Here is an 18,678-nt window from a genome sequence, read left to right on the forward strand (position 1 = left end):
TGGACGGACAGGACCCGTGCAGTGGGAGAGTCTGCGCAGTCTTGCGCAGCGCTGATCCTTATCCTCGCCGGCCCCCCCCGGGAGCCACCGTGCAAGGTGATGTCACAGGATCCGCTCTTCGCTGGGGGCCGGAGTTCACCCTGCCCTGGGCAACCTTGGGCCCAAAGTCAGGGGCAGGGGCCCTGGGGGTTCTCCCGGCGTGAGCAGAGCGCTCTACGCTGAAGGTTGTTGTGTTTCATTTTTATTTTTTTATTTTTTTATAAAAAAACACCTTCGGGTGTGCGGGGGGGTGATAGAGCAGTGAGTGATTAGCCCCCCCCCCCCGTGTGCTCCCCGTCGTGCTGGGGATAACTAACGAGCTGCGGCAGGTAGGGGGGCCGCCGTGTTTATATTTAGGAGCTGGCGGCGCGGCGCGGCGGTTTTTTTTTAAATGAGCGCCGGGGAAGAGCGTCTGCTGCCTGTCAGTCTCAGAGCCAGGCCGGCACAGCGATAACGGCGCCTCCAGGAGGAGGAGGAGGAGAAGCGGGGAGGAGCGGGGGGAGCGGGACTGCGCCCTTGTCCTCCTAGAGGAGACGCCATACCGCCATACCGCTGTACCGCTGTGTCACGCGGAAGCCTGAGCCGCGCGGGGAAGCTCCGCCCGCAGGGGGGAGCGACAGCCGGTCCTGAGAGGAAAGGGTTTTTGGGTTTTGGGGTTTTACGAGGACAGGGCGCGGCGGGGTGACATCGCGGAGGCGGAGCTAACCTAGCCGCGGAGCCCGCTGCTCCTCCTCTCCCTGCCCTGTCCGAGCGCCAGCGGGCGCGGTCGTGACCCTTTGGTAAAGGCCCCGTGACCGGGCCTGGTCTGCCACCCTGCTCATTATCGCCCTGGCAGACGGGCAGTGCCCTGGCAGACGCCTGGCAGACGCCGCTCCACATTCATCACCGGCGGCTAACGGCGCACCTTCTCCAGGACGCCTGCCGGACGGCCTCTCAGACCTCCTCAGCCCTGACCCTGCCGAGAGCCCATATGCTTCAGCACACCTGAACCAGCGCACTGCGCCTTTATACAAGGCCTTCTAATACGCTACGGAGAGAACTGCATCACCAGTCAAACTAACACCGGCCTTTGCCCTTATTTATGGAAATTTAATATCCTGAAAATAGGATGCTAGTTCTAGATGTTCTGTAAGTGAAGTTTGTACACCACAATTCAGTTAATTTAACGATACGGCTTCGTTATCTTAATACATAATGGCATTAGCAGCTTTACAGATATTGCAATAATATACAGTGTTTCTAAATAGGCTATTTATCATTATACACGTATGCAATATCTTCATTTACATATCAGAAAGATGTTTTGGTATGCAGGAATACAATGTCTACTGTGAATCTGCAGTCCTGTCAGGGGTACTTCACCAGCAGCTGTGAGGGTATCAGCGGCACCCGCCTCCCGTCGCAACTACAAGATGTCTAATTCAGCAGAATGCTTTCCTTCATTTATCCAGTCACATATAACGGAATTAGGATTGCCATTATTTTGGCTCCGCCCCCATTTCATTGTGCGTTCCCCACTTCACATAAACAGCTGTACGCTGTTACGCTGTGAGACAGCACATAACACCTTCCTGCACCTGTGAACGATTAGCAGCAAACCGTCACCTGAAAACGCTGAAGGAATTATTTTTCGGATCTGTTCTCAGACAGATCTGAGGATGGGAGACGCGGTCCCTTCACACTGCCGGAGACAGGACTGCCAGAGCAGCCTCGTACCTCGTCCCTCATATTTTCACACACTGAGTTGTGCTTCTACCAGCAGATGTGTCTCACTCGTGTTTATCTACCATGTAGATTTTGTTTTTACTGCGATGTAGCCTGCACTGTTCCTATCCTACACGGTCACCCTATAATATTACATTACATTACATTACATTACAGGCATTTGGCAGACGCTCTTATCCAGAGCGACGTACAACAAAGTGTATAACCATAACCAGGAACAAGTATGACGAAACCCCTAGAGAGAAGTACCGGTCCAAGTGCAGGGAACAACCGCATAGTTCTAAATGTTTAAACTCTTTTACGTTGGTGTTTCCTTTGGGTGACACCCAGGATTAAGCCCCACGTGACACTGAGCTTCGGGACCGAGCCTGAGAGCCTTAGGAGACCCCCTGATTTCACCTAAATGTGAAATGTCTTTATTTTGAACGGAGTGTGGCACAGTGGGTAAGGAACTGGGCTTGTAACCGAAAGGTCGCTGGTTCGATTCCCGGGGTAAGGACACTGCCGTTGTACCCCTTGAGCAAAGGTACTTAACCTGCATTGCTTCAGTATATATCCAGCTGTATAAATGGATACAATGTAAAATGCTATGTAAAAAAAAAAGTTGTGTAAGGCGCTCTGGATAAGAGCGTCCGCTAAATGCCTGTGATGTGATTTTGTAATCTTTTATAATCTCACGGGAGGTCTGTGAGTTCAGGAGCCGTCGTGCGCGCGTACACTGTGCTGCTGAAGCCTGGAATGCACCCTGCTTTTTTTTTGGCAGCTGAGGCAGCCCCTGAAAAACCGTCCCTCTCTCTCTCTTACACGGGGGGGAACGCTTCACACATCCTGTTCACTTATTAAGGGGGAAAGCATGGCTCCCTCGCGGAGCGCCGGGCGAACACGGTTATTTACAGACAGATGCTCGCAGTCGCCTCAGGGCATCGGGAGAGCTGGCGAGTCTTTAAAATTACATCCCACACTGCAGATGCTATTTCAGCCGATAGCTGCACGGCAACGCTCAAAATTTTTGTTTGTAATGAAAATAAATGCCAGCTTCAGACATCGTCGCCACGGAGAGCCACACGCTGTAGAGCCCATCGGGGGGGGGGGGGGGGGGGTATTTTCCCTTTACGCTCAGTGTGGGGGCGAGTGTGGACTGGAAGCCTCCCTGTGCCCGTTCCTGAGGGGCTTTCGAAAGCAGTCGTTTAAAATCGCATTGAAATTCTCCCTCCCCTCTCCATTTGCATAGCGTGCGGGTGCAAAGGGAGCCTAATTCGGTGTGGAGGATGCTGGAGGAGGAATGCGGGCCGGGGAAAAACGGAGGGTGAAATTGCTGGGGGCTGGAGGAGTTGTTGGGAGTGCTGCTTTGGAGATTCGGACACGGTCAGCCGTCATCTGGGCCTGTTTTCTGGGGGGCTTAAACATTTTCTGCTGTGATTACCTTCGACTGGCGCTTACTTCTGAGCTGGGAGCACTGGGGGGGGGGTGAGGCGTGGCGGGGGGGGAGGGACAGGAGTGGGGGGGAGGAGGGTGAGGGTGGGGGGTGGGAGTGAGGGCTGGGGGGCATGAGTGGCTGGGGGCAGTGGGAGCTGGGGGAGGAGGCTGGGTGGGGGGCAGTGAGGGCTGGGGGGTGCAGTGAGGGCTGGGGGGGCTGTGAGGGCTGGGGGGTTAGGGTGGGGGTGGGGTGGTCAGTGAGGGCTGGGGGGGCTGTGAGGAGCTGAGGGGGGTAGTGAGGCGCTGGGGGGGGCGGGGGGGTCAGTGAGGGGCTGTGTTTGCTCATCTCATGCTGAAACCCCCCCCCCCCCCTCCCAAGTGCAGTGCGTTATGAGGAAATGTCCACTGTCTGATTTTTTATTTTCTTTCGTTTTGGACTCCCGGCTGGGTACAGGTGCTTTCATTAAAATGCATTTTACGGAACTGAAATTGCTCCGGCTTCTCATCATTGGCAGGCTAAGCATCAAACAAATGTGTCCTCTTCTCGGTACCGTGCACAAGGCTCACACATTTCCAAATTGCTCTCTTTGCTTACCTCAGATAGGGAATGTGTGGGATGAGACTGAAGTGTTATGCACTGCTGTGAGGTAATCCTTATGCAAATGACTCTGTGCTTTCTGCACATCTGGCAACAATATGGACGGAGTGTGGCACAGTGGGTAAGGAACTGGGCTTGTAACCGAAAGGTCGTAGGTTCGATTCCCGGGTAAGGACACTGCCGTTGTACCCTTGAGCAAAGGTACTTAACCGGAATTGCTTCAGTATATATCCAGCTGTATAAATGGATACAATGTAAAATGCTATGTAAAAGTTGTGTAAGTCGCTCTGGATAAGAGCGTCTGCTAAATGCCTGTAATGTAATGTAATGTAACATCACAGAGGGCAGGTAAAACCGGCGTGTTTAAACTCGTCCCGTAAATGAAAGGGTACCGGCGCAGACTGTTTTGACTGGCGGAGCACGATGGGCAGGCATTGAGCGCTGATGCATCCTGTGTCTCTCTCTCTCTCTCTCTCTCTCTCTCTCTCTCTCTCTCTCTCTCTCTCTCTCTCTCTCTCCCCGCCGCAGAGCATCGTGTCCAAGTACGGCTCGCAGTTCCGGGGGAACTCGCAGCAGGACGCCCTGGAGTTCCTGCTGTGGCTGCTGGACCGGATGCACGAGGACGCCAGCGCCTCCTCCAGCGGCGGCGGCGGCGGCGGCGGCAACAGCCACGGCAAGATCAAAGCTGCGGGAAAGGTAGGCCGGGGCAGGCGGCGTGTCTGAAGGAGGCGCTTGGGCGCTCCTTACCGTGCAGGACATCCTCTGTGTGTGTGTGTGACCCAGCAATCAGACCCTTCCACTCTGTGCGTGTGTGACCCAGTGATCAGACCCCTCCTCTCCTCTGTGTGTGTGTGTGTGACCCAGCGATCAGACCCCTCCTCTCCTCTGTGTGTGTGTGTGTGACCCAGCGATCAGACCCCTCCTCTCCTCTGTGTGTGTGTGTGTGTGTGTGTAACCCAGCGATCAGACCCTTCCACTCTGTGTGTGTGTGTGTGTGTGACCCAGCGCCCAGACCCTTCCACCCTGTGTGTGTGTGTGTGACCCAGCGATCAGACCCTTCCACTCTCTGTGTGTGTGACCCAGCGCTCAGACCCTTCCACTCTCTGTGTGTGTGACCCAGCGCCCAGACCCTTCATCTCTCTGTGTGTGTGACCCAGCGCCCAGACCCTTCCACTCTCTGTGTGTGTGACCCAGCGCCCAGACCCCTCCTCTCCTCTGTGTGTGTGTGTGTGTGTGTGTGTGTGTGTGACCCAGTGCTCAGACCCTTCCTCTGGGAGGGAGGGGGGCTCTATCTGAACTCAAGAGCTGGACAGGCCCCCTGGACTGTGACCTGCTTTTTAGAAGTGTTTGGTGTCAGAAAGCACTCGTTTAAAAAAGTGTGCTTAAAAGTGTTAGCTGAAGGTGTGCTTAAAAGTGTTAGCTTTGTTATATATTAAGGTGTTGTTATAAGTTTGCTAGGAGGTGTTCATTAAAAAGTGGGGTGTAGGCTGTGGTGCTTTGTCCAGCTGTGCTCGCTTTGAAACTACACCTCCCATGAGTCTCCAGCGGGGAGCGAGTGCACTCATGTCCGACCGCAGTGCTTTGATAAAGCAGTACCTAATTCACGCAGGGTCGCAGTTTTCCTTTCCGAGATTAGAGCGGCTGGGTTAAATGGAGGCTTAGAGCAGGTGATTTGGGTGAAGTGGTCAGGCGGAAGTGTTTCCAGCGCTTGGCTCATCTCCTCTGGGGGGTTTTTCACGCTGTCATTGTAACGCGCGAACGCACCGATGCGTAGCGCTTTGTTGTAACGGAATGGCCCCCTGTGACTGGGACACTGGAGGCAGGGATGGCCCCCCTGTGACTGGGACACTGGAGGCAGGGATGGCCCCCCTGTGACTGGGACACTGGAGGCAGGGATGGCCCCCCTGTGACTGGGACACTGGAGGCAGGGAAGGGGGATTCGGTCTTCCCCGGTTTCTGTAGAGGGCGCGTGAGCTGTTTTCCAGCTGTGTTTCAGCATAAGCGTGGAATCTCAAGTCATGCTCGGACAAGTGAGCGTTGGCGTCCTGTTAATGAGCTGCATCTGCTCTCACAGCAACCCGCCTCTACGCCGAACCTCGGATTACAGACGGCCGAGTTTTATTTATTTATTTATTTATTTTTACTGGAATATCGCAGATCATTACACGGTGTTTATTGCTGGGGATTCGGGCCTAAATACCCCGTCCCCGAACGCTGCCTGTCTTCCGGAGAAGAAAGAGGTTTGAAAAGCGGATAAAGAGAGCTAGCGTCGTCTCCGCGCGCGGCTTCGCGGTGGGGGGGGAGTGGGATGAGGAGGGGGGGGGGGGAGGTGCTTTCATGTACCAGACTAAACGCCGGAGCCTTCGCCGCTCTGAATTAATGAGCGCCGCCCCCCCGTCCCGCTTAACGAGCCGCCCCCCCGCCCGACGGGCCACCTTTTCCCACAATGCCTCAGGAGAGCGCGAGCGAGAGCGCGTGAGCCGGCGAGCGTCTGTCGCTCGCTCAGCCGCTCGGCTTTCAGCAGACCCTGTCACGCTGGAGAGACGCTCGGCTCTCCCAACGCTGAGAGGGCCGGCTCGAATAAAGGAGGAGCCGTCGCCATCGGCGACCTGGGGTTTTTCCGCTCGCCCCGTCTGCGCTGTGTTCAGTTCTGTGTGTATTCATAGAATTGTGGGTCTTTTTTTTATGTGGAAATGGAATATGTTAATATCTTTGTGTGACAGGAGAGTGTGTGTGAAGTTACGTTAGAGATACTGTCTTCTTTGCTCACAATGCTTTGGGGAGAGGTACGATGGTGGTGGGCTTGGGGGTAAGAGGGTCGTGAGCTGGGGGATAAGGGAGATGAGCGGGGGGTAAGAGGCTGGTGAGTTGTGGGTAAGATGGTGGTGAGCTGGGGGTAAGAGGGTGGTGAGCTGGGGGTAAAGAGAGATGAGCTGGGGGGTAAGAGGGTGGTGAGCTGGGGGTAAGAGAGTGGTGAGCTGGGGGTAAGAGAGTGAGCTGGGGGAAAGAGAGATGAGCTGGGGGTAAGAGAGAAGCTGGGGTAAGAGAGTGAGCTGGGGTAGAGGGATAGCTGGGGTAAGAGAGATGAGCTGGGGGTAAGAGAGATGAGCTGGGGTAAGATGAGCTGGGGGTAAGAGAGAGAGATGAGCTGGGGGTAAGAGAGATGAGCTGGGGGTAAGAGAGATGAGCTGGGGGTAAGAGAGAGATGAGCTGGGGGTAAGAGAGATGAGCTGGGGGTAAGAGAGAGATGAGCTGGGGGTAAGAGAGATGAGCTGGGGGTAGGATGAGCTGGAAGAGAGAGTGAGCTGGGGGTAAGAGAGAGAGGATGGGGGTAGAGAGATGGCTGGGGGTAAGAGAGAGTGAGCTGGGGGTAAGAGAGATGAGCTGGGGGTAAGAGAGAGAGTGGGGGTAGAGAGAGCTGGAGGGGGTAAGAGAGAGATGAGCTGGGGGTAAGAGAGATGAGCTGGGGGTAAGAGAGATGAGCTGGGGGTAGAGAGATGGGTAAGAGGGTGGTGAGGGTGATGAGCTGGGGGTAAGAGAGTGGTGAGCTGGGGGTAAGAGAGATGAGCTGGGGTAAGAGGGTGGTGAGGGTGATGAGCTGGGGGTAAGAGAGATGAGCTGAAAATAGCGGTAGCAGCGGTATCTGGAGGTACCCATATACTAGGATGACCCTGTATGACCCTGTATGAGGTAAAATGGCTGATATGTGTCAGTTTTCTAATCTCGTATCTCCGGGCAAGACTGCAGAGATGTTCGCGGTTCATAATTCATGGCTTGCCTCTTTGAACTCTACGTGTCACTGCCCTCAGTATTAGAAAATTAAACTTCTAATTAAGTATTTATTGGTGCTTTTAATAGCCTCCTCTTTGGCTATGATAATGAGGGAAGTCTTTATGGCGCACAAATAGCTCTGAATCTCTCAGCCTCTTCAGCGTGAGTGAGTCACGGAACTCTTTGTGAGCGCAGCTGGGGCCTGGTGGAGCAGTGTCAGATCCTTTCATTCTCAGCTTCTCCCTTCGGTACCGATGAGCACATTTCGCTGGAGTTACTGTACGCGCCCCCAGGTCCCGCGTCCTCCCCGGAGCGGTTCCGTGCGGCTCACGGTGAGACAGAGATCTGGTGCTGCCGACCGAGACTGCCTCACTGACTAGTTTGTCACGTCGGCAACGTGTGTGTGTGTGTGTGTGTGTGTGACACAACCGCTGGGCCAGGGCCATGCGGAGCAATGATTCAGGAATTTGGGCTGTTGCCAGGAGGCTGTGGGTTTGAATCAGCAGTGTTTTATGGGAATACTACACTTAGGTATATGACATAAGTCATTTTGTGGGGCCTACCCTATTTTTTATACGGTCTATGGGCCTAGCCCATTGTACTTGCGTAGCGCGAAAGCTAGCGCCGTCAGCTCCCCTGCAGACCGTGGCGGCACGGCCGTTCCTCTCGGTTTCAGTGAGCATTCAAATGCTAATAGCGTAGCCCCACAGCCCCCGGAGCAGTGCTGTGCCACCTTTAGGGATGTGGGGCTTGTACCTCAGGAGGTTGCAGGTTCAGTTCCCTGGTGAGGTATCTGTACGCTTGAGCAGGGTTTTTTGAACTCATATTTCCTGAGTTACAAGAAATCCGGTCAGTGGTGTATAGAGAGTGTTAATCCATGCCTTTGTCTCTGTTGTGTGACAACCCTGTAATTAAGTGTTCCTGTAAATCCGGTATTTTGCATAATTCTGTATGTCTATTGTGTTATGTATGTACCTACCGTGGAAAAGAATTTCCTCCTTGAGGACAAATAAACCATATATCTATTCGTACAGGCGAGGGGAAATCAGCGCAGTTCAATTCAGCTGAAGTTTTTGTTTCACTTTAAGCATACCTGGACTCAGAAACTGGGCTCTCCAGCTTTGAGTTTTGATGCCATGCTGAGTTGTGTTGAGGGGAAGCAGGCCTGTTCATAGTGACAGAGAAGAGTGACTGGTCAAGCTGGTCATGGTTAATGTGAGGTGTCATGTTTTTCTTTTTCAAACTCCATCCTGGGAACCAGCCTTTTTCTGTGCAGGTTGTACTTCCAGCTATACTTGCAACTTCGGAATAGTAAAAAAGCGGTTAATTATTACTTATTTAGACGCTTAATGTCTTTTGAAGTATGATCTATCCCCCGAAGGTCACATTGTGTCAGAAATAGCGAAACGCACTATGGCAAATTAATGCTCCCTATTCACATCCAACTCAGAGCATCGACTGATTTCCTTTTCTTTAATGTGCTGTATGGAATGCTGTATTCTGTTAGAAAGAGATACATTTTTAAATCGATGAAATTATGGACTGACAGGTGAAATCATTGGGGTCCTCATTGCTGAAAGTGTGGACGCCTGGTCGCTGAAACTAAAAATGAAGAGCTCAAAGATGTAGCAAAACAGCCAACCCTGCATTCTGTTGGAATAAGTGAAAGTACTGATTGTAAAAGTTATGTAAGGACTTAACCACACGTTTTCAACAACTTTAATTGATCAAGGTAATGGCTGTATAAAAAAGCATTCACAAGCGAGTAGCGAGTTTGAAGGCCATTACTAAAAATAAACAGGGCTTCAAGGAGAGAGCTTTGCTTTCAGTTTCCTTTGTTATAAAAGATTATTAAATGGTGCGAGTGTGTGTGTGTGTGTGGGGTGGTGTGGTGGGTGGGGGGGGGTGGGGGGGGCGGTTGTAACCAGAGCTTTGAAAGCCGTCTGTGAGTGAGGGATTTTGTGGGAGAGGACACCAGCTTGCTGACCTGTCAGTAACCTGAGGAGGCTCAGTCCCCTGTGTTTCACAGGCAGTGGTTCGTCGTTAAAGCTGCGCTGGCAGTGCCAATGGCACACGCCACTGATACGATGGCATCCCACTCAGACCCTTAATTGAATTATGAACCCCGGAAATGAGATGTGGAATATCACAGAGCACGGTATTCAGAGTGAACAATGAAGGAGCGCTTTCTCTTACAAGCCTGGAAAACTGTCAAGCACTGTTTAAAAAAAAACATAAATTATTTCAGAATCTGTCAAAAAACATCAAAGTACATCACTGGCGAAAAGTCTACATTTCAGGCTCAGAGAAGCTGAAGTGCGGGCCTTTGGGTATTGCAGCGAATTAAATGTAGTGATTCGAGCTGTGGTTAATGCTTTGTGCGCCAACCGCCACTCAAAACCTGTCAGGTGACGATCGCCGGCAGGCTCCTCTCCCCCAGCGAACAGCGGTGCGATGTCTCGCGCTCCCGGGACGGAGAGACGTCTCCGAAACGCGAATACGCCGTGGTTTTTTGACGCTGCTTCCTGTCGCCGGCGCGCGCGCCGCTGAGCGTCGAGCGCCCTGACCCTTACACGGGCGGGCTTTTGAAAGACGCGAGAGATCACAGCCGCGGTGTGAATAATAGATGGGTGCAGCCGGAGCGCCGCGGGCCCGCTGGGGAGGCGGCCTGTGGGCCTCGGCCTCGCGGTGAACCCGGCAGACTGCGCTGCTGTCTGCGCCCCGGACGTGCGCTAACACTAGCATAGCGCCGCTGGGCCCGGACGTGCTGCCGACGCCATGCTAATGCTAGCGTAGCTGAGCACAGACGTGCTGCTGACGCCGCGCTAACACTAGCATAGCGCCCCTGGGCCCGGACGTGCTGCTGACGCTGAGCTAACGCTAGCATAGCGCCGCTGGGCCCGGACGTGCTGCTGATGCTACGCTAACACTAACATAGCGCCGCTGGGCCCGGACGTGTTGCTGACGCCATGCTAACGCTAGGGTGGCGCCGCTGAGCCCGGGCGTGCTGCTGATGCTACGCTAATGCTAGCGTAGCGCCCCTGGGCCCATACATGCTGCTGACGCCATGTTAACACTAGCATAGCGCCGCTGGGCCCGGACGTGCTTCTGACGCCATGCTAACACTAGCATAGCGCCGCTGGGCCCGGACGTGCTGCTGACGCCATGCTAACACTAGGGTAGTGCCGCTGAGCCCGGACGTGCTGCTGATGTCGTGCTAATGCTAGCATAGCGCTGCTGAGCGTGGACGTACTGCTGATGCTACGCTAACGCTAGGGTAGTGCCGCTGAGCACGGACGTGCTGCTGACGCCGTGCTAACACTAGCATAGCGCCGCTGACCCCGAACGTGCTGCTGATGCTACGCTAACGCTAGGGTAGTGCCGCTGACCCCGGACATGCTGCTGATGTCGTGCTAATGCTAGCATAGCGCTGCTGAGCGTGGACGTGCTGCTGATGCTACGCTAACGCTAGGGTAGTGCCGCTGAGCCCGGACGTGCTGCTGATGTCGTGCTAATGCTAGCATAGCGCTGCTGAGCGTGGATGTGCTGCTGACGCCGAGCTAACACTAGCGTAGCGCCCCTGGGCCCGGACGTGCTGCTGATGTCGTGCTAATGCTAACGTAGCACTGCTGAGCGTGGATGTGCTGCTGACGCCGTGCTAATGCTAGCATAGCGCTGCTGAGCGCGAACGTGCTGCTGATGCCGCGCTAACACTAGCGTAGCGCCCCTGGGCCCGGACGTGCTGCCGATGTCCTGCTAACACTAGCGTAGCGCTGCTGCTGCGCGGCTACGGGCTCTCCGGCTGCCCCGCAGAGCGAATTAACAGCCCCTGGGAGCGGGGTCGCGTGGGGTCAGGTCAGCGGCGGCGGAGCGGCAGAGGTTCGCCGTCGCCGAGGAGGAGGGTGATGCTCCGTCTCTGCTCTGCGGAGCCTGTGGCTCGGGGCTGAAGAGAGCCCGTGGGAATTACTGTGACCGCACGCAATGTGCTGCTTCGCCAAAGCGGGATCACAGACACGGCGTGTGTAGCGTAGCAATGATGACGGCGAGTTACACACTGAAGAGGCTGAAGTGGCTATTAAAACGTGAAAGAAAATGAAAAAAAAAGACAGGATGTCAGGATGGTGTGACATTTGAGGTGCTGAGGAGAGCAGCTCTGCCTGGGTTTCCCTGGTTAACCCCAATGAACTACGGTGGGGTCATACTGTGTGTGTTCCTGCCAGTGTTCCCCCAGCCTGTATCATCATTAGAACAGCAGTGCTTTGTGCACACAGACCGGGATCAGCGTTTGCCCCTGCCTTCGTCCGAGATTTAAATGCACTGGTCTCCTTTCTGGCTTTCACTGGATTTCACTGGATTTCACTGGATTTCACTGGATTTTCAGTAAAGAGCAAATAAGAGAGTGTAAGGGATACACATATACTGTACACAAATCACACGGCTTTGTCTCAATATCATGATGTGATTTTGCTGCCTTTTGGCCGGTTGTTTCTATCAGTAATGCCCAGCCAAGACAAAATGGATTGTACTTTGTGCTGTAAAGTAGACAAAATATAGTTGGGAACAAGTAAATGTTTTTGTTTTGTACTGGCCCATCATTCTGTGTACATTGAAGTTATTACCCAGTCTTAATTTCTGGTTTATGTTGATACACTCTCTTTAAACGTAGTGTGGGATTCAATTAACATTTGTCCTTAACTGATGAACAGTTAAAAGCAAAAAGAAGTTCATCATAACAAAAGTTTTTTGAATTCAGAAATAACAAAAAACTAATTCGTCAAACCGAGGATGTGGGGAAAGTTTGATTTAAATCGAAATTAAGGGCAAATGTTAATTGAATGCTGATTTGCTCTGTCTTCCAGTATTGCTTGTGTGATGTGCCTAATTAGTTAGATTATTTCACAAATTTGAGGTCTTCGACGTGACACTGTGAAATCTGAATCTTGAACACACAAGACCAAAGTCCCATTGGGGAATTTGTGAATAACTTGAGAGCTTGTTTTGGCTAATTAATACACGTAGCGTACGTCTGTTTCTGCTAATGCTGTCCTCCTTCCTGCATGTGTGGAGGAGCTCTGGAGCCTGCATTGCCATTCTCGAAACAGTCCTGCTCACGGTACTTAATATCATTGCTATGCTGGTGGTGCACAGTTCTTTTTCTCATTGTCTCCCATCCCACACCCAAGTTCAGGCATGTATCCCAGCATGCCTGGCTTACGTTGCAGACGGGATGTCCCCAACCCCCAAATTTGGTTTATATGAAAAATTGACCCTTATCGCGCAGGTCTTCAGACGTGCTCCTTAACGGTTTTTAGCGCTTGTCTGGCCGTAGCTCGACGCATCTCCAGCTCCTGCGGCGTTTGCTTACCGCGCGACGTGCGTCCTCACGCGAGCCGCTTCCGCTAACAGCATCCGCTAAGCGACGCGTCGCGAAATCGCGAACGTTTCCGGAGCCGCCAGGCGTGATGTGCGGATCGCGTGAAGAAGCCCGCGAGCGGTGGGACCGGCCGTTCCGGTTCCTCCGCCCGGAGCGGAGAGAGGGACGCGGCCCCGCTTCGGATTCTTTGTCCGCGGAGGAGCGGAACTCAGGAGCGGACGAAAAGAGGGGGAGCTCTCAGCACGGGGGGGAGGTTGTCGGAAGCAGGTGTGATCCGACGGGACCTGTCATCGCCACCAATTACCAGCTCCGTGGGGGGGGCGGGGGGGGCGTGCTAAAATATTTCCTTCCACATGTATTTTACACCTAAGAGCAATTGGCTGCAATGTTAGAACACTTTGCCATTGCTGACAAGGTTTTCTTTGTTTTTTTTTACCCCATTTCTGTTCTGAATAAGCCCGTGATGATTTCGTCATGTCGAACCCGGTCCTTCTGTCAAAGCTCACGCTTGTTATTTTTGGCGGATTTCGCTGCGGTCGGTGAAAGGAATCCAGCTGGCCTCTCCGAACGGCTTCTTCCCTTCCAGACAGCGGCGAGCACGGGCCAGGGAGACCGCGCTGAGCGTGCTGCGTATGCACTATTCCATTTTAAACGCTGATAATGACTGGCCTTTTCACCCAGAGTGTTCAGGCAGAAAAGGCCCTTGGAGTAAAAGTGCTTAAAAGAACCGACTCAGTAATTTAGTCTTCAGATGCTGCTGCACTTCCTTTGCTGGCAGAAACATGGATTCCACCTTTGATATTTTAATCTGTGAAGTGCTCATCCATAACTGATTTGTGGTAAAAAAAAGAGAAAATTTTTAAGATATATATATTCATCTAATATTGCTGGTGAGTGACTGGTCTTACTAATGATGCAACCCTTTTGGAAGTGCTGTGTTCCACAAAATGATTTTCAGCATGATATAATTTTGTTAACTTTATTAGATTTTTGCATATTGCATCCCGCGTGTAGGACACAAAGTAAATGCATTAATGATAATATAGGTATACTGTGAGTTTAATGGGGTTACAGCCTCAGGGCCAGTGTAGGGAGAGCAGGGGCCCAGCCTGAGGGTGTGTGGGGGGAGCAGGGGCCCCACCCTAAGGGCCACGGTCACAGACGATGTACTTCCACTCACAGGTTACATCAAACATGCGTACAGGCCACGCCCACACATCCCACCCCTCCCCCCCACCCGAACACTCACCACAATCCGATTACAACCCCGGTGACATTTCTGAAATGCCTTAGATTCCACCGGGCAGGGCAGGTAAGGAGGGAGGGAGGAAGGGAGGGAGGGAGGGAGAGAGAGAGAGAGAGAGAGAGAGAGAGAGAGAGAGAGAGAATGACCTTTGATACTCCTTTATTATAACCACTCAGAGCCCGTATAGGCACTTCGCTCACAAAATACCGGCTATTATTTCAAAATAACAAGAAGCCTCAATACATATGAGTGGAAAACAAACGCAAAGACAAATGCCAAAAATAAACACAACAGGATAAACAAGAAATTTAACCATTCCTGACACATTCCGTGCACCTTAAAACGAGAGTGAGAAATAGAGAGAGAGAGAGAGAGAGAGAGAGAGAGAGAGAGAGAGGAAGATAAGGCTGTGGGGGTGCTTTTTTTGTGGGTGGTATCTTTTTATTCCCATCTTCTATCGATTGTGAAAATGTGGGTGTTGTGTGAAATAGAAGGACAGCGCTGGCGGAGAAAGCAGCTGCCGTGTGTGTGGGGGGGCCTCTCTGCGGGACGAGAGCCGGCTTTGACACACACACACACACACACACACACACACACATCTCTAATGTTTAGCCAGCCCCCCGCGTCACCGAAACTGGCTCGAAGGGAGGGAGCCTTCCGCGTCGGGCTGCCATTACCCGTGTCATTTCTTTTTTTTTTTTGTTTATCGCCGCGGAAACACGCGCCCGTTTCGACGGAGAAGAGCCTGGGACGGCGGGGGGTAATCCGCGGATCCCGCCCCTCCTAATGGGATTTACGCCGAAAAAAGAGAAACTTTTCCGATGGCCGCTTTATGAAATATTTCTGACTGTACCGCGTGAGCCCCTTTCTCAAAGCCTGCTTCATGTGTTATTCAGGCCGGGCCGCTTTTAAAAAAAAAAAAAAACGTCTTTTTTTTAGAGCTTCTCCCCCTGTAATGTGGTTCTATTTACAAGATATTGGGAAATAAATGTTTGAGCAGGGCCATTTCTTCCAGAGCATCTCTGTCTGTTTGGGCGGCCTGTTTGTGTGTGTGTGTGTGTGTGTGTGTGTGCATGTGTGTGGGTGTGTGTGTGTGTGCGACATGGTTTTATTTTGTAAGGAACGCAAGCATGGACACTACCAGCTGTACATCTGTATGAATTGTCTTGTGTGGCTTGGATAATTGCCCTCATTTTCTCCGAGCACACCCAGTACTGCGTCACATTGTTTATCGGCTCGTAATAAATTACAGAACTTGGAAGTTTTTTTTGTTTTTTTTTGCATTGTATTTTGCAAGCTTGACCTCTCCACCCCTCCCCCACCAGAGTCTTGTGTCTGTGTGGTCTGACCCAGGGCATGCTGTGCACCTCTCCTCCAATCAGTGAGACAGTCTGCACCATCCTCATCCTCACACCCTGTTTGTTTTTTTCGGTGACATAGACGCTGTGCTGGAGCCATGAAAGAGAGAGAGAGACAGAGAGAAGGAAGTGAGAGAGAGAGAGAGAAAGAAGGAATTAAGAGATAGAAAGAGAAGGAAGTGAGAGATAGAGGGAGGGAGGGAGAGAGAGACAGAGGCTACGGTTTTTGCACTTCCTTCTGGCGTTGTCACGTTTACGTTTTGTCAACAGAAGCAGAGTGTGTAGGCCCTCCTGCTGACCAGTGAATGTATGTGTTTGTATATGAGGAGCTGAAGGAGCTGCTTGTGGAGCAATGCTGGAGAGGAGGGCTCTCTGACTGGCTGTGGGTTTTTATAATGTGGGCCTTTTGCTCTGTGGCGAGGTGACTGGGCATAACCTAGTGTCACAGGACAGTGGTGTTGAGGGCTGGGTTCTGACAGGTCAGACAGGGGTATGAGGGTCAGTATGAGGGCCAGGGGAGGTGAAGGCCATGATGCCGTTGAGTGATTTGGGGTTGTGGAGAAGTTGGTTTGGGGGTAACTGGGAGGCAAAGGGGGCACACGCTATCCCAGACCCACTGGTCCTGCCAACCTGACAGACTGCGCATGAGTCCAGTGACGTACGAGTACGACAGCCAATCACAGGGCAGGAAGCTGTGTCCTGGCGACCGAAGGCCTGTGGGAAGCAGAGCTGGTCACAGCCAGTGGCTCCAGGATTGGGCGCGGGGGGGGGTGGGTGACAGGTGTGTTTACGTTGGAGAGAGGCAGTTCCCGGGTGCTGAATCCAAACATGGCCTGGCTCGGTGCTGGGCAGAGACGGCCCAATCCGGGAGCCCATGGAAGGGGTACGCAGCGGCGGGGAGCGTGCCAGGGAGCGTGCCGGAGAGCGCGTGCGGGCGCTCGTCATCGCTGCCCCGTGGAGGCGGCCCAGAGCCACACCGCTGCTGAATCAGGCCCCGCCCACAGCCAGGCCTGAGCTCCCTCTGTCTGTCTGAGACCCAGGCAGTCCTGGCCTGGGCACTGCCAGGCCTGAGCTCCCTCTGTCTGTCTGAGACCCAGGCAGTCCTGGCCTGGGCACTGCCAGGCCTGAGCTCCCTTCATCTGTGTGAGACCCAGGCAGTCCTGGCCTGGGCACTGCCAGGCCTGAGCTCCCTTCGTCTGTGTGAGACCCAGGCAGTCCTGGCCCCGCCCACAGCCAGGCCTGAGCTCCCTCTGTCTGTGTGAGACCCAGGCAGTCCTGGCCCCGCCCACAGCCAGGCCTGAGCTCCCTCTGTCTGTCTGAGACCCAGGCAGTCCTGGCCTGGGCACTGCCGCCGGAATCTCTCTATGTTTGGGCCGAAGCATCAGAGGGACGTCGTGAGGGATTACAGCGACAGGCCCCCGGGGAGAGAGCCCCCTCAAAGGCAGGGGGGCAAGTGTCACGAATTTCAGGATAATTAGACGCAGGTCGATCGGCTGAGATGGAGGTCCTGCAGCCCACTTCCCCCCCCCCCCCTTCTGTTTTCGGCGCATTGATATTTTAAACCAGGCGGTATAGCGGGCTTGCCCTGTCTGTGAAACCTCTGGCCCGGTTTTCGGGCTGTGCGAGGGTGTGGCACATCGCACCCCTGAGCTTGCCTCTCCTCTCATCCTTTTGTTAGGCTTGCCTTCAGAGAGGAATAACTGTCCCCCCCCCCCCCCCCCAGCACATCCTGCTCAGCCTGGAGTCCCCCTGCTTCAGGCCTCTAATGGATTTCAGTCCCGTCTGAAATATTTAGCGCTTTTCTTAGGAAACATTTGATTAAATCTGTAAATATTTCAAAGTGCCCTTGAATAGTTCAGGGAACCTTTAAAATATTGAGAAGCATCTAAACTTTTGTCTGTCTTTTATCTGTAATGAAAATGAATGCTTTCTTCTGGTATCTTAGTAAAAGGAGGAAGGAAGGCATTTGACTTCCGCATACAGTGGCTCAATTAAGTACTGTATGTTAATATATATTTTATATAGCTGCTTAAATATAATTTGTACATACATGGTCCCCTAAAAAACATAATTAAGTGAAGTGGACATATAGAAGATCCACCTTGTGAATTTAAATTGGGAGGGTGGGGTGGTCATGAGGAGGGCCTTTAACCTGCGCTGAGCGTCTGCGCAGAGGTGCGCATTAACAGCGAGTGGAGAGTGTCTGCGCAGGCGTGCGCATTAACAGCGAGTGGAGAGCTGCGCAGACGTGCGCATTATCGGTAAGCAGAGCACGTCTGCGCAGACGTGCGCATTAACAGTGAGTGGAGAGTGTCTGCGCAGGCGTGCGCATTATCGGTAAGCAGAACGTGTCTGCGCAGACGTGCGCATAACATGAGCAGAGACGTGCTGCCAGACGTCGCATTAACAGAGAAGAGTGTCACCGAGACATGCGCCTTAACAGCCTGCAGAGAGTGTCTGCGCAGACGTGCGCATTAACAGCGAGCTGAGAGAGTGTCTGCGCAGACGTGCGCATTAACAGCGAGCAGAGAGTGTGTCTGCGCAGGCGTGCGCATTAACAGCGAGCTGAGAGTGGGGGTGGGGCGGGGAGCAGGTAGGTATGCTGTGTATTTTGATTTGAGCAGTACTCTCATAAGCTGCAGATTTGTCTGAATTCTCCAGAGGCGGGGGGTAATATTGTGTTCTCAGCGGGAGGATGAGTCTCCCCCCTCTCGCCCTCCCTCCCCCACCTCAGCCCCCCCCCCCCCCCCGGCATCATCCCCAATCTCCGGTAGATCCGCGTCAGAGGACCGGCCTGCCAGTGAGCGAGCGAGTGAGCGGGGGCCAATCTCGCCGAGCAGGGGAGCCGGATTCACCCGCCCGGGCACAGTGAGGCCCCCCACCCCCAGGCGAGGGGAGCGGGACCCCGACGGGACTGTCGAACCCGAGTCTCCAGGGTTTTTTTTCCCCTTTCTTTTCCTTTCGCGCTGGCCCAGGCCCACATCACATGGAATTGCATTAAAGTGAATCTGTCTCTCTCATGTCTCTGTCTCATCGGTGAGCGTGAGGCTGGTGGGATCGGGGCCGTCGGACAGACCCGCCTCTCGCACAGGCGGGTGTGTGTACACAGCGCCGGCCAGGAGGCGAGGCTCTCTCAGATGAAAGGCCTCTC

The 18,678-nt window shown here is 53.3% G+C and overlaps 1 protein-coding gene across 1 annotated transcript in view; it reads left to right on the plus strand.

The window, feature by feature from the left end:
* Window positions 1-18,678, plus strand: part of usp43a (ubiquitin specific peptidase 43a) — a 133,218-nt gene that overhangs the window by 10,111 nt on the left and 104,429 nt on the right. Inside the window, exon 2 of the mRNA XM_064324135.1 lies at window positions 4,307-4,474. Coding sequence (XP_064180205.1) covers window positions 4,307-4,474 — 168 coding nt within the window. The remainder of the gene's footprint in view (window positions 1-4,306; window positions 4,475-18,678) is intronic.

This window comes from Anguilla rostrata, chromosome 2, assembly GCF_018555375.3.
Source record: "Anguilla rostrata isolate EN2019 chromosome 2, ASM1855537v3, whole genome shotgun sequence".
In the NCBI taxonomy this organism is placed as follows: Eukaryota; Metazoa; Chordata; class Actinopteri; order Anguilliformes; family Anguillidae; genus Anguilla; species Anguilla rostrata.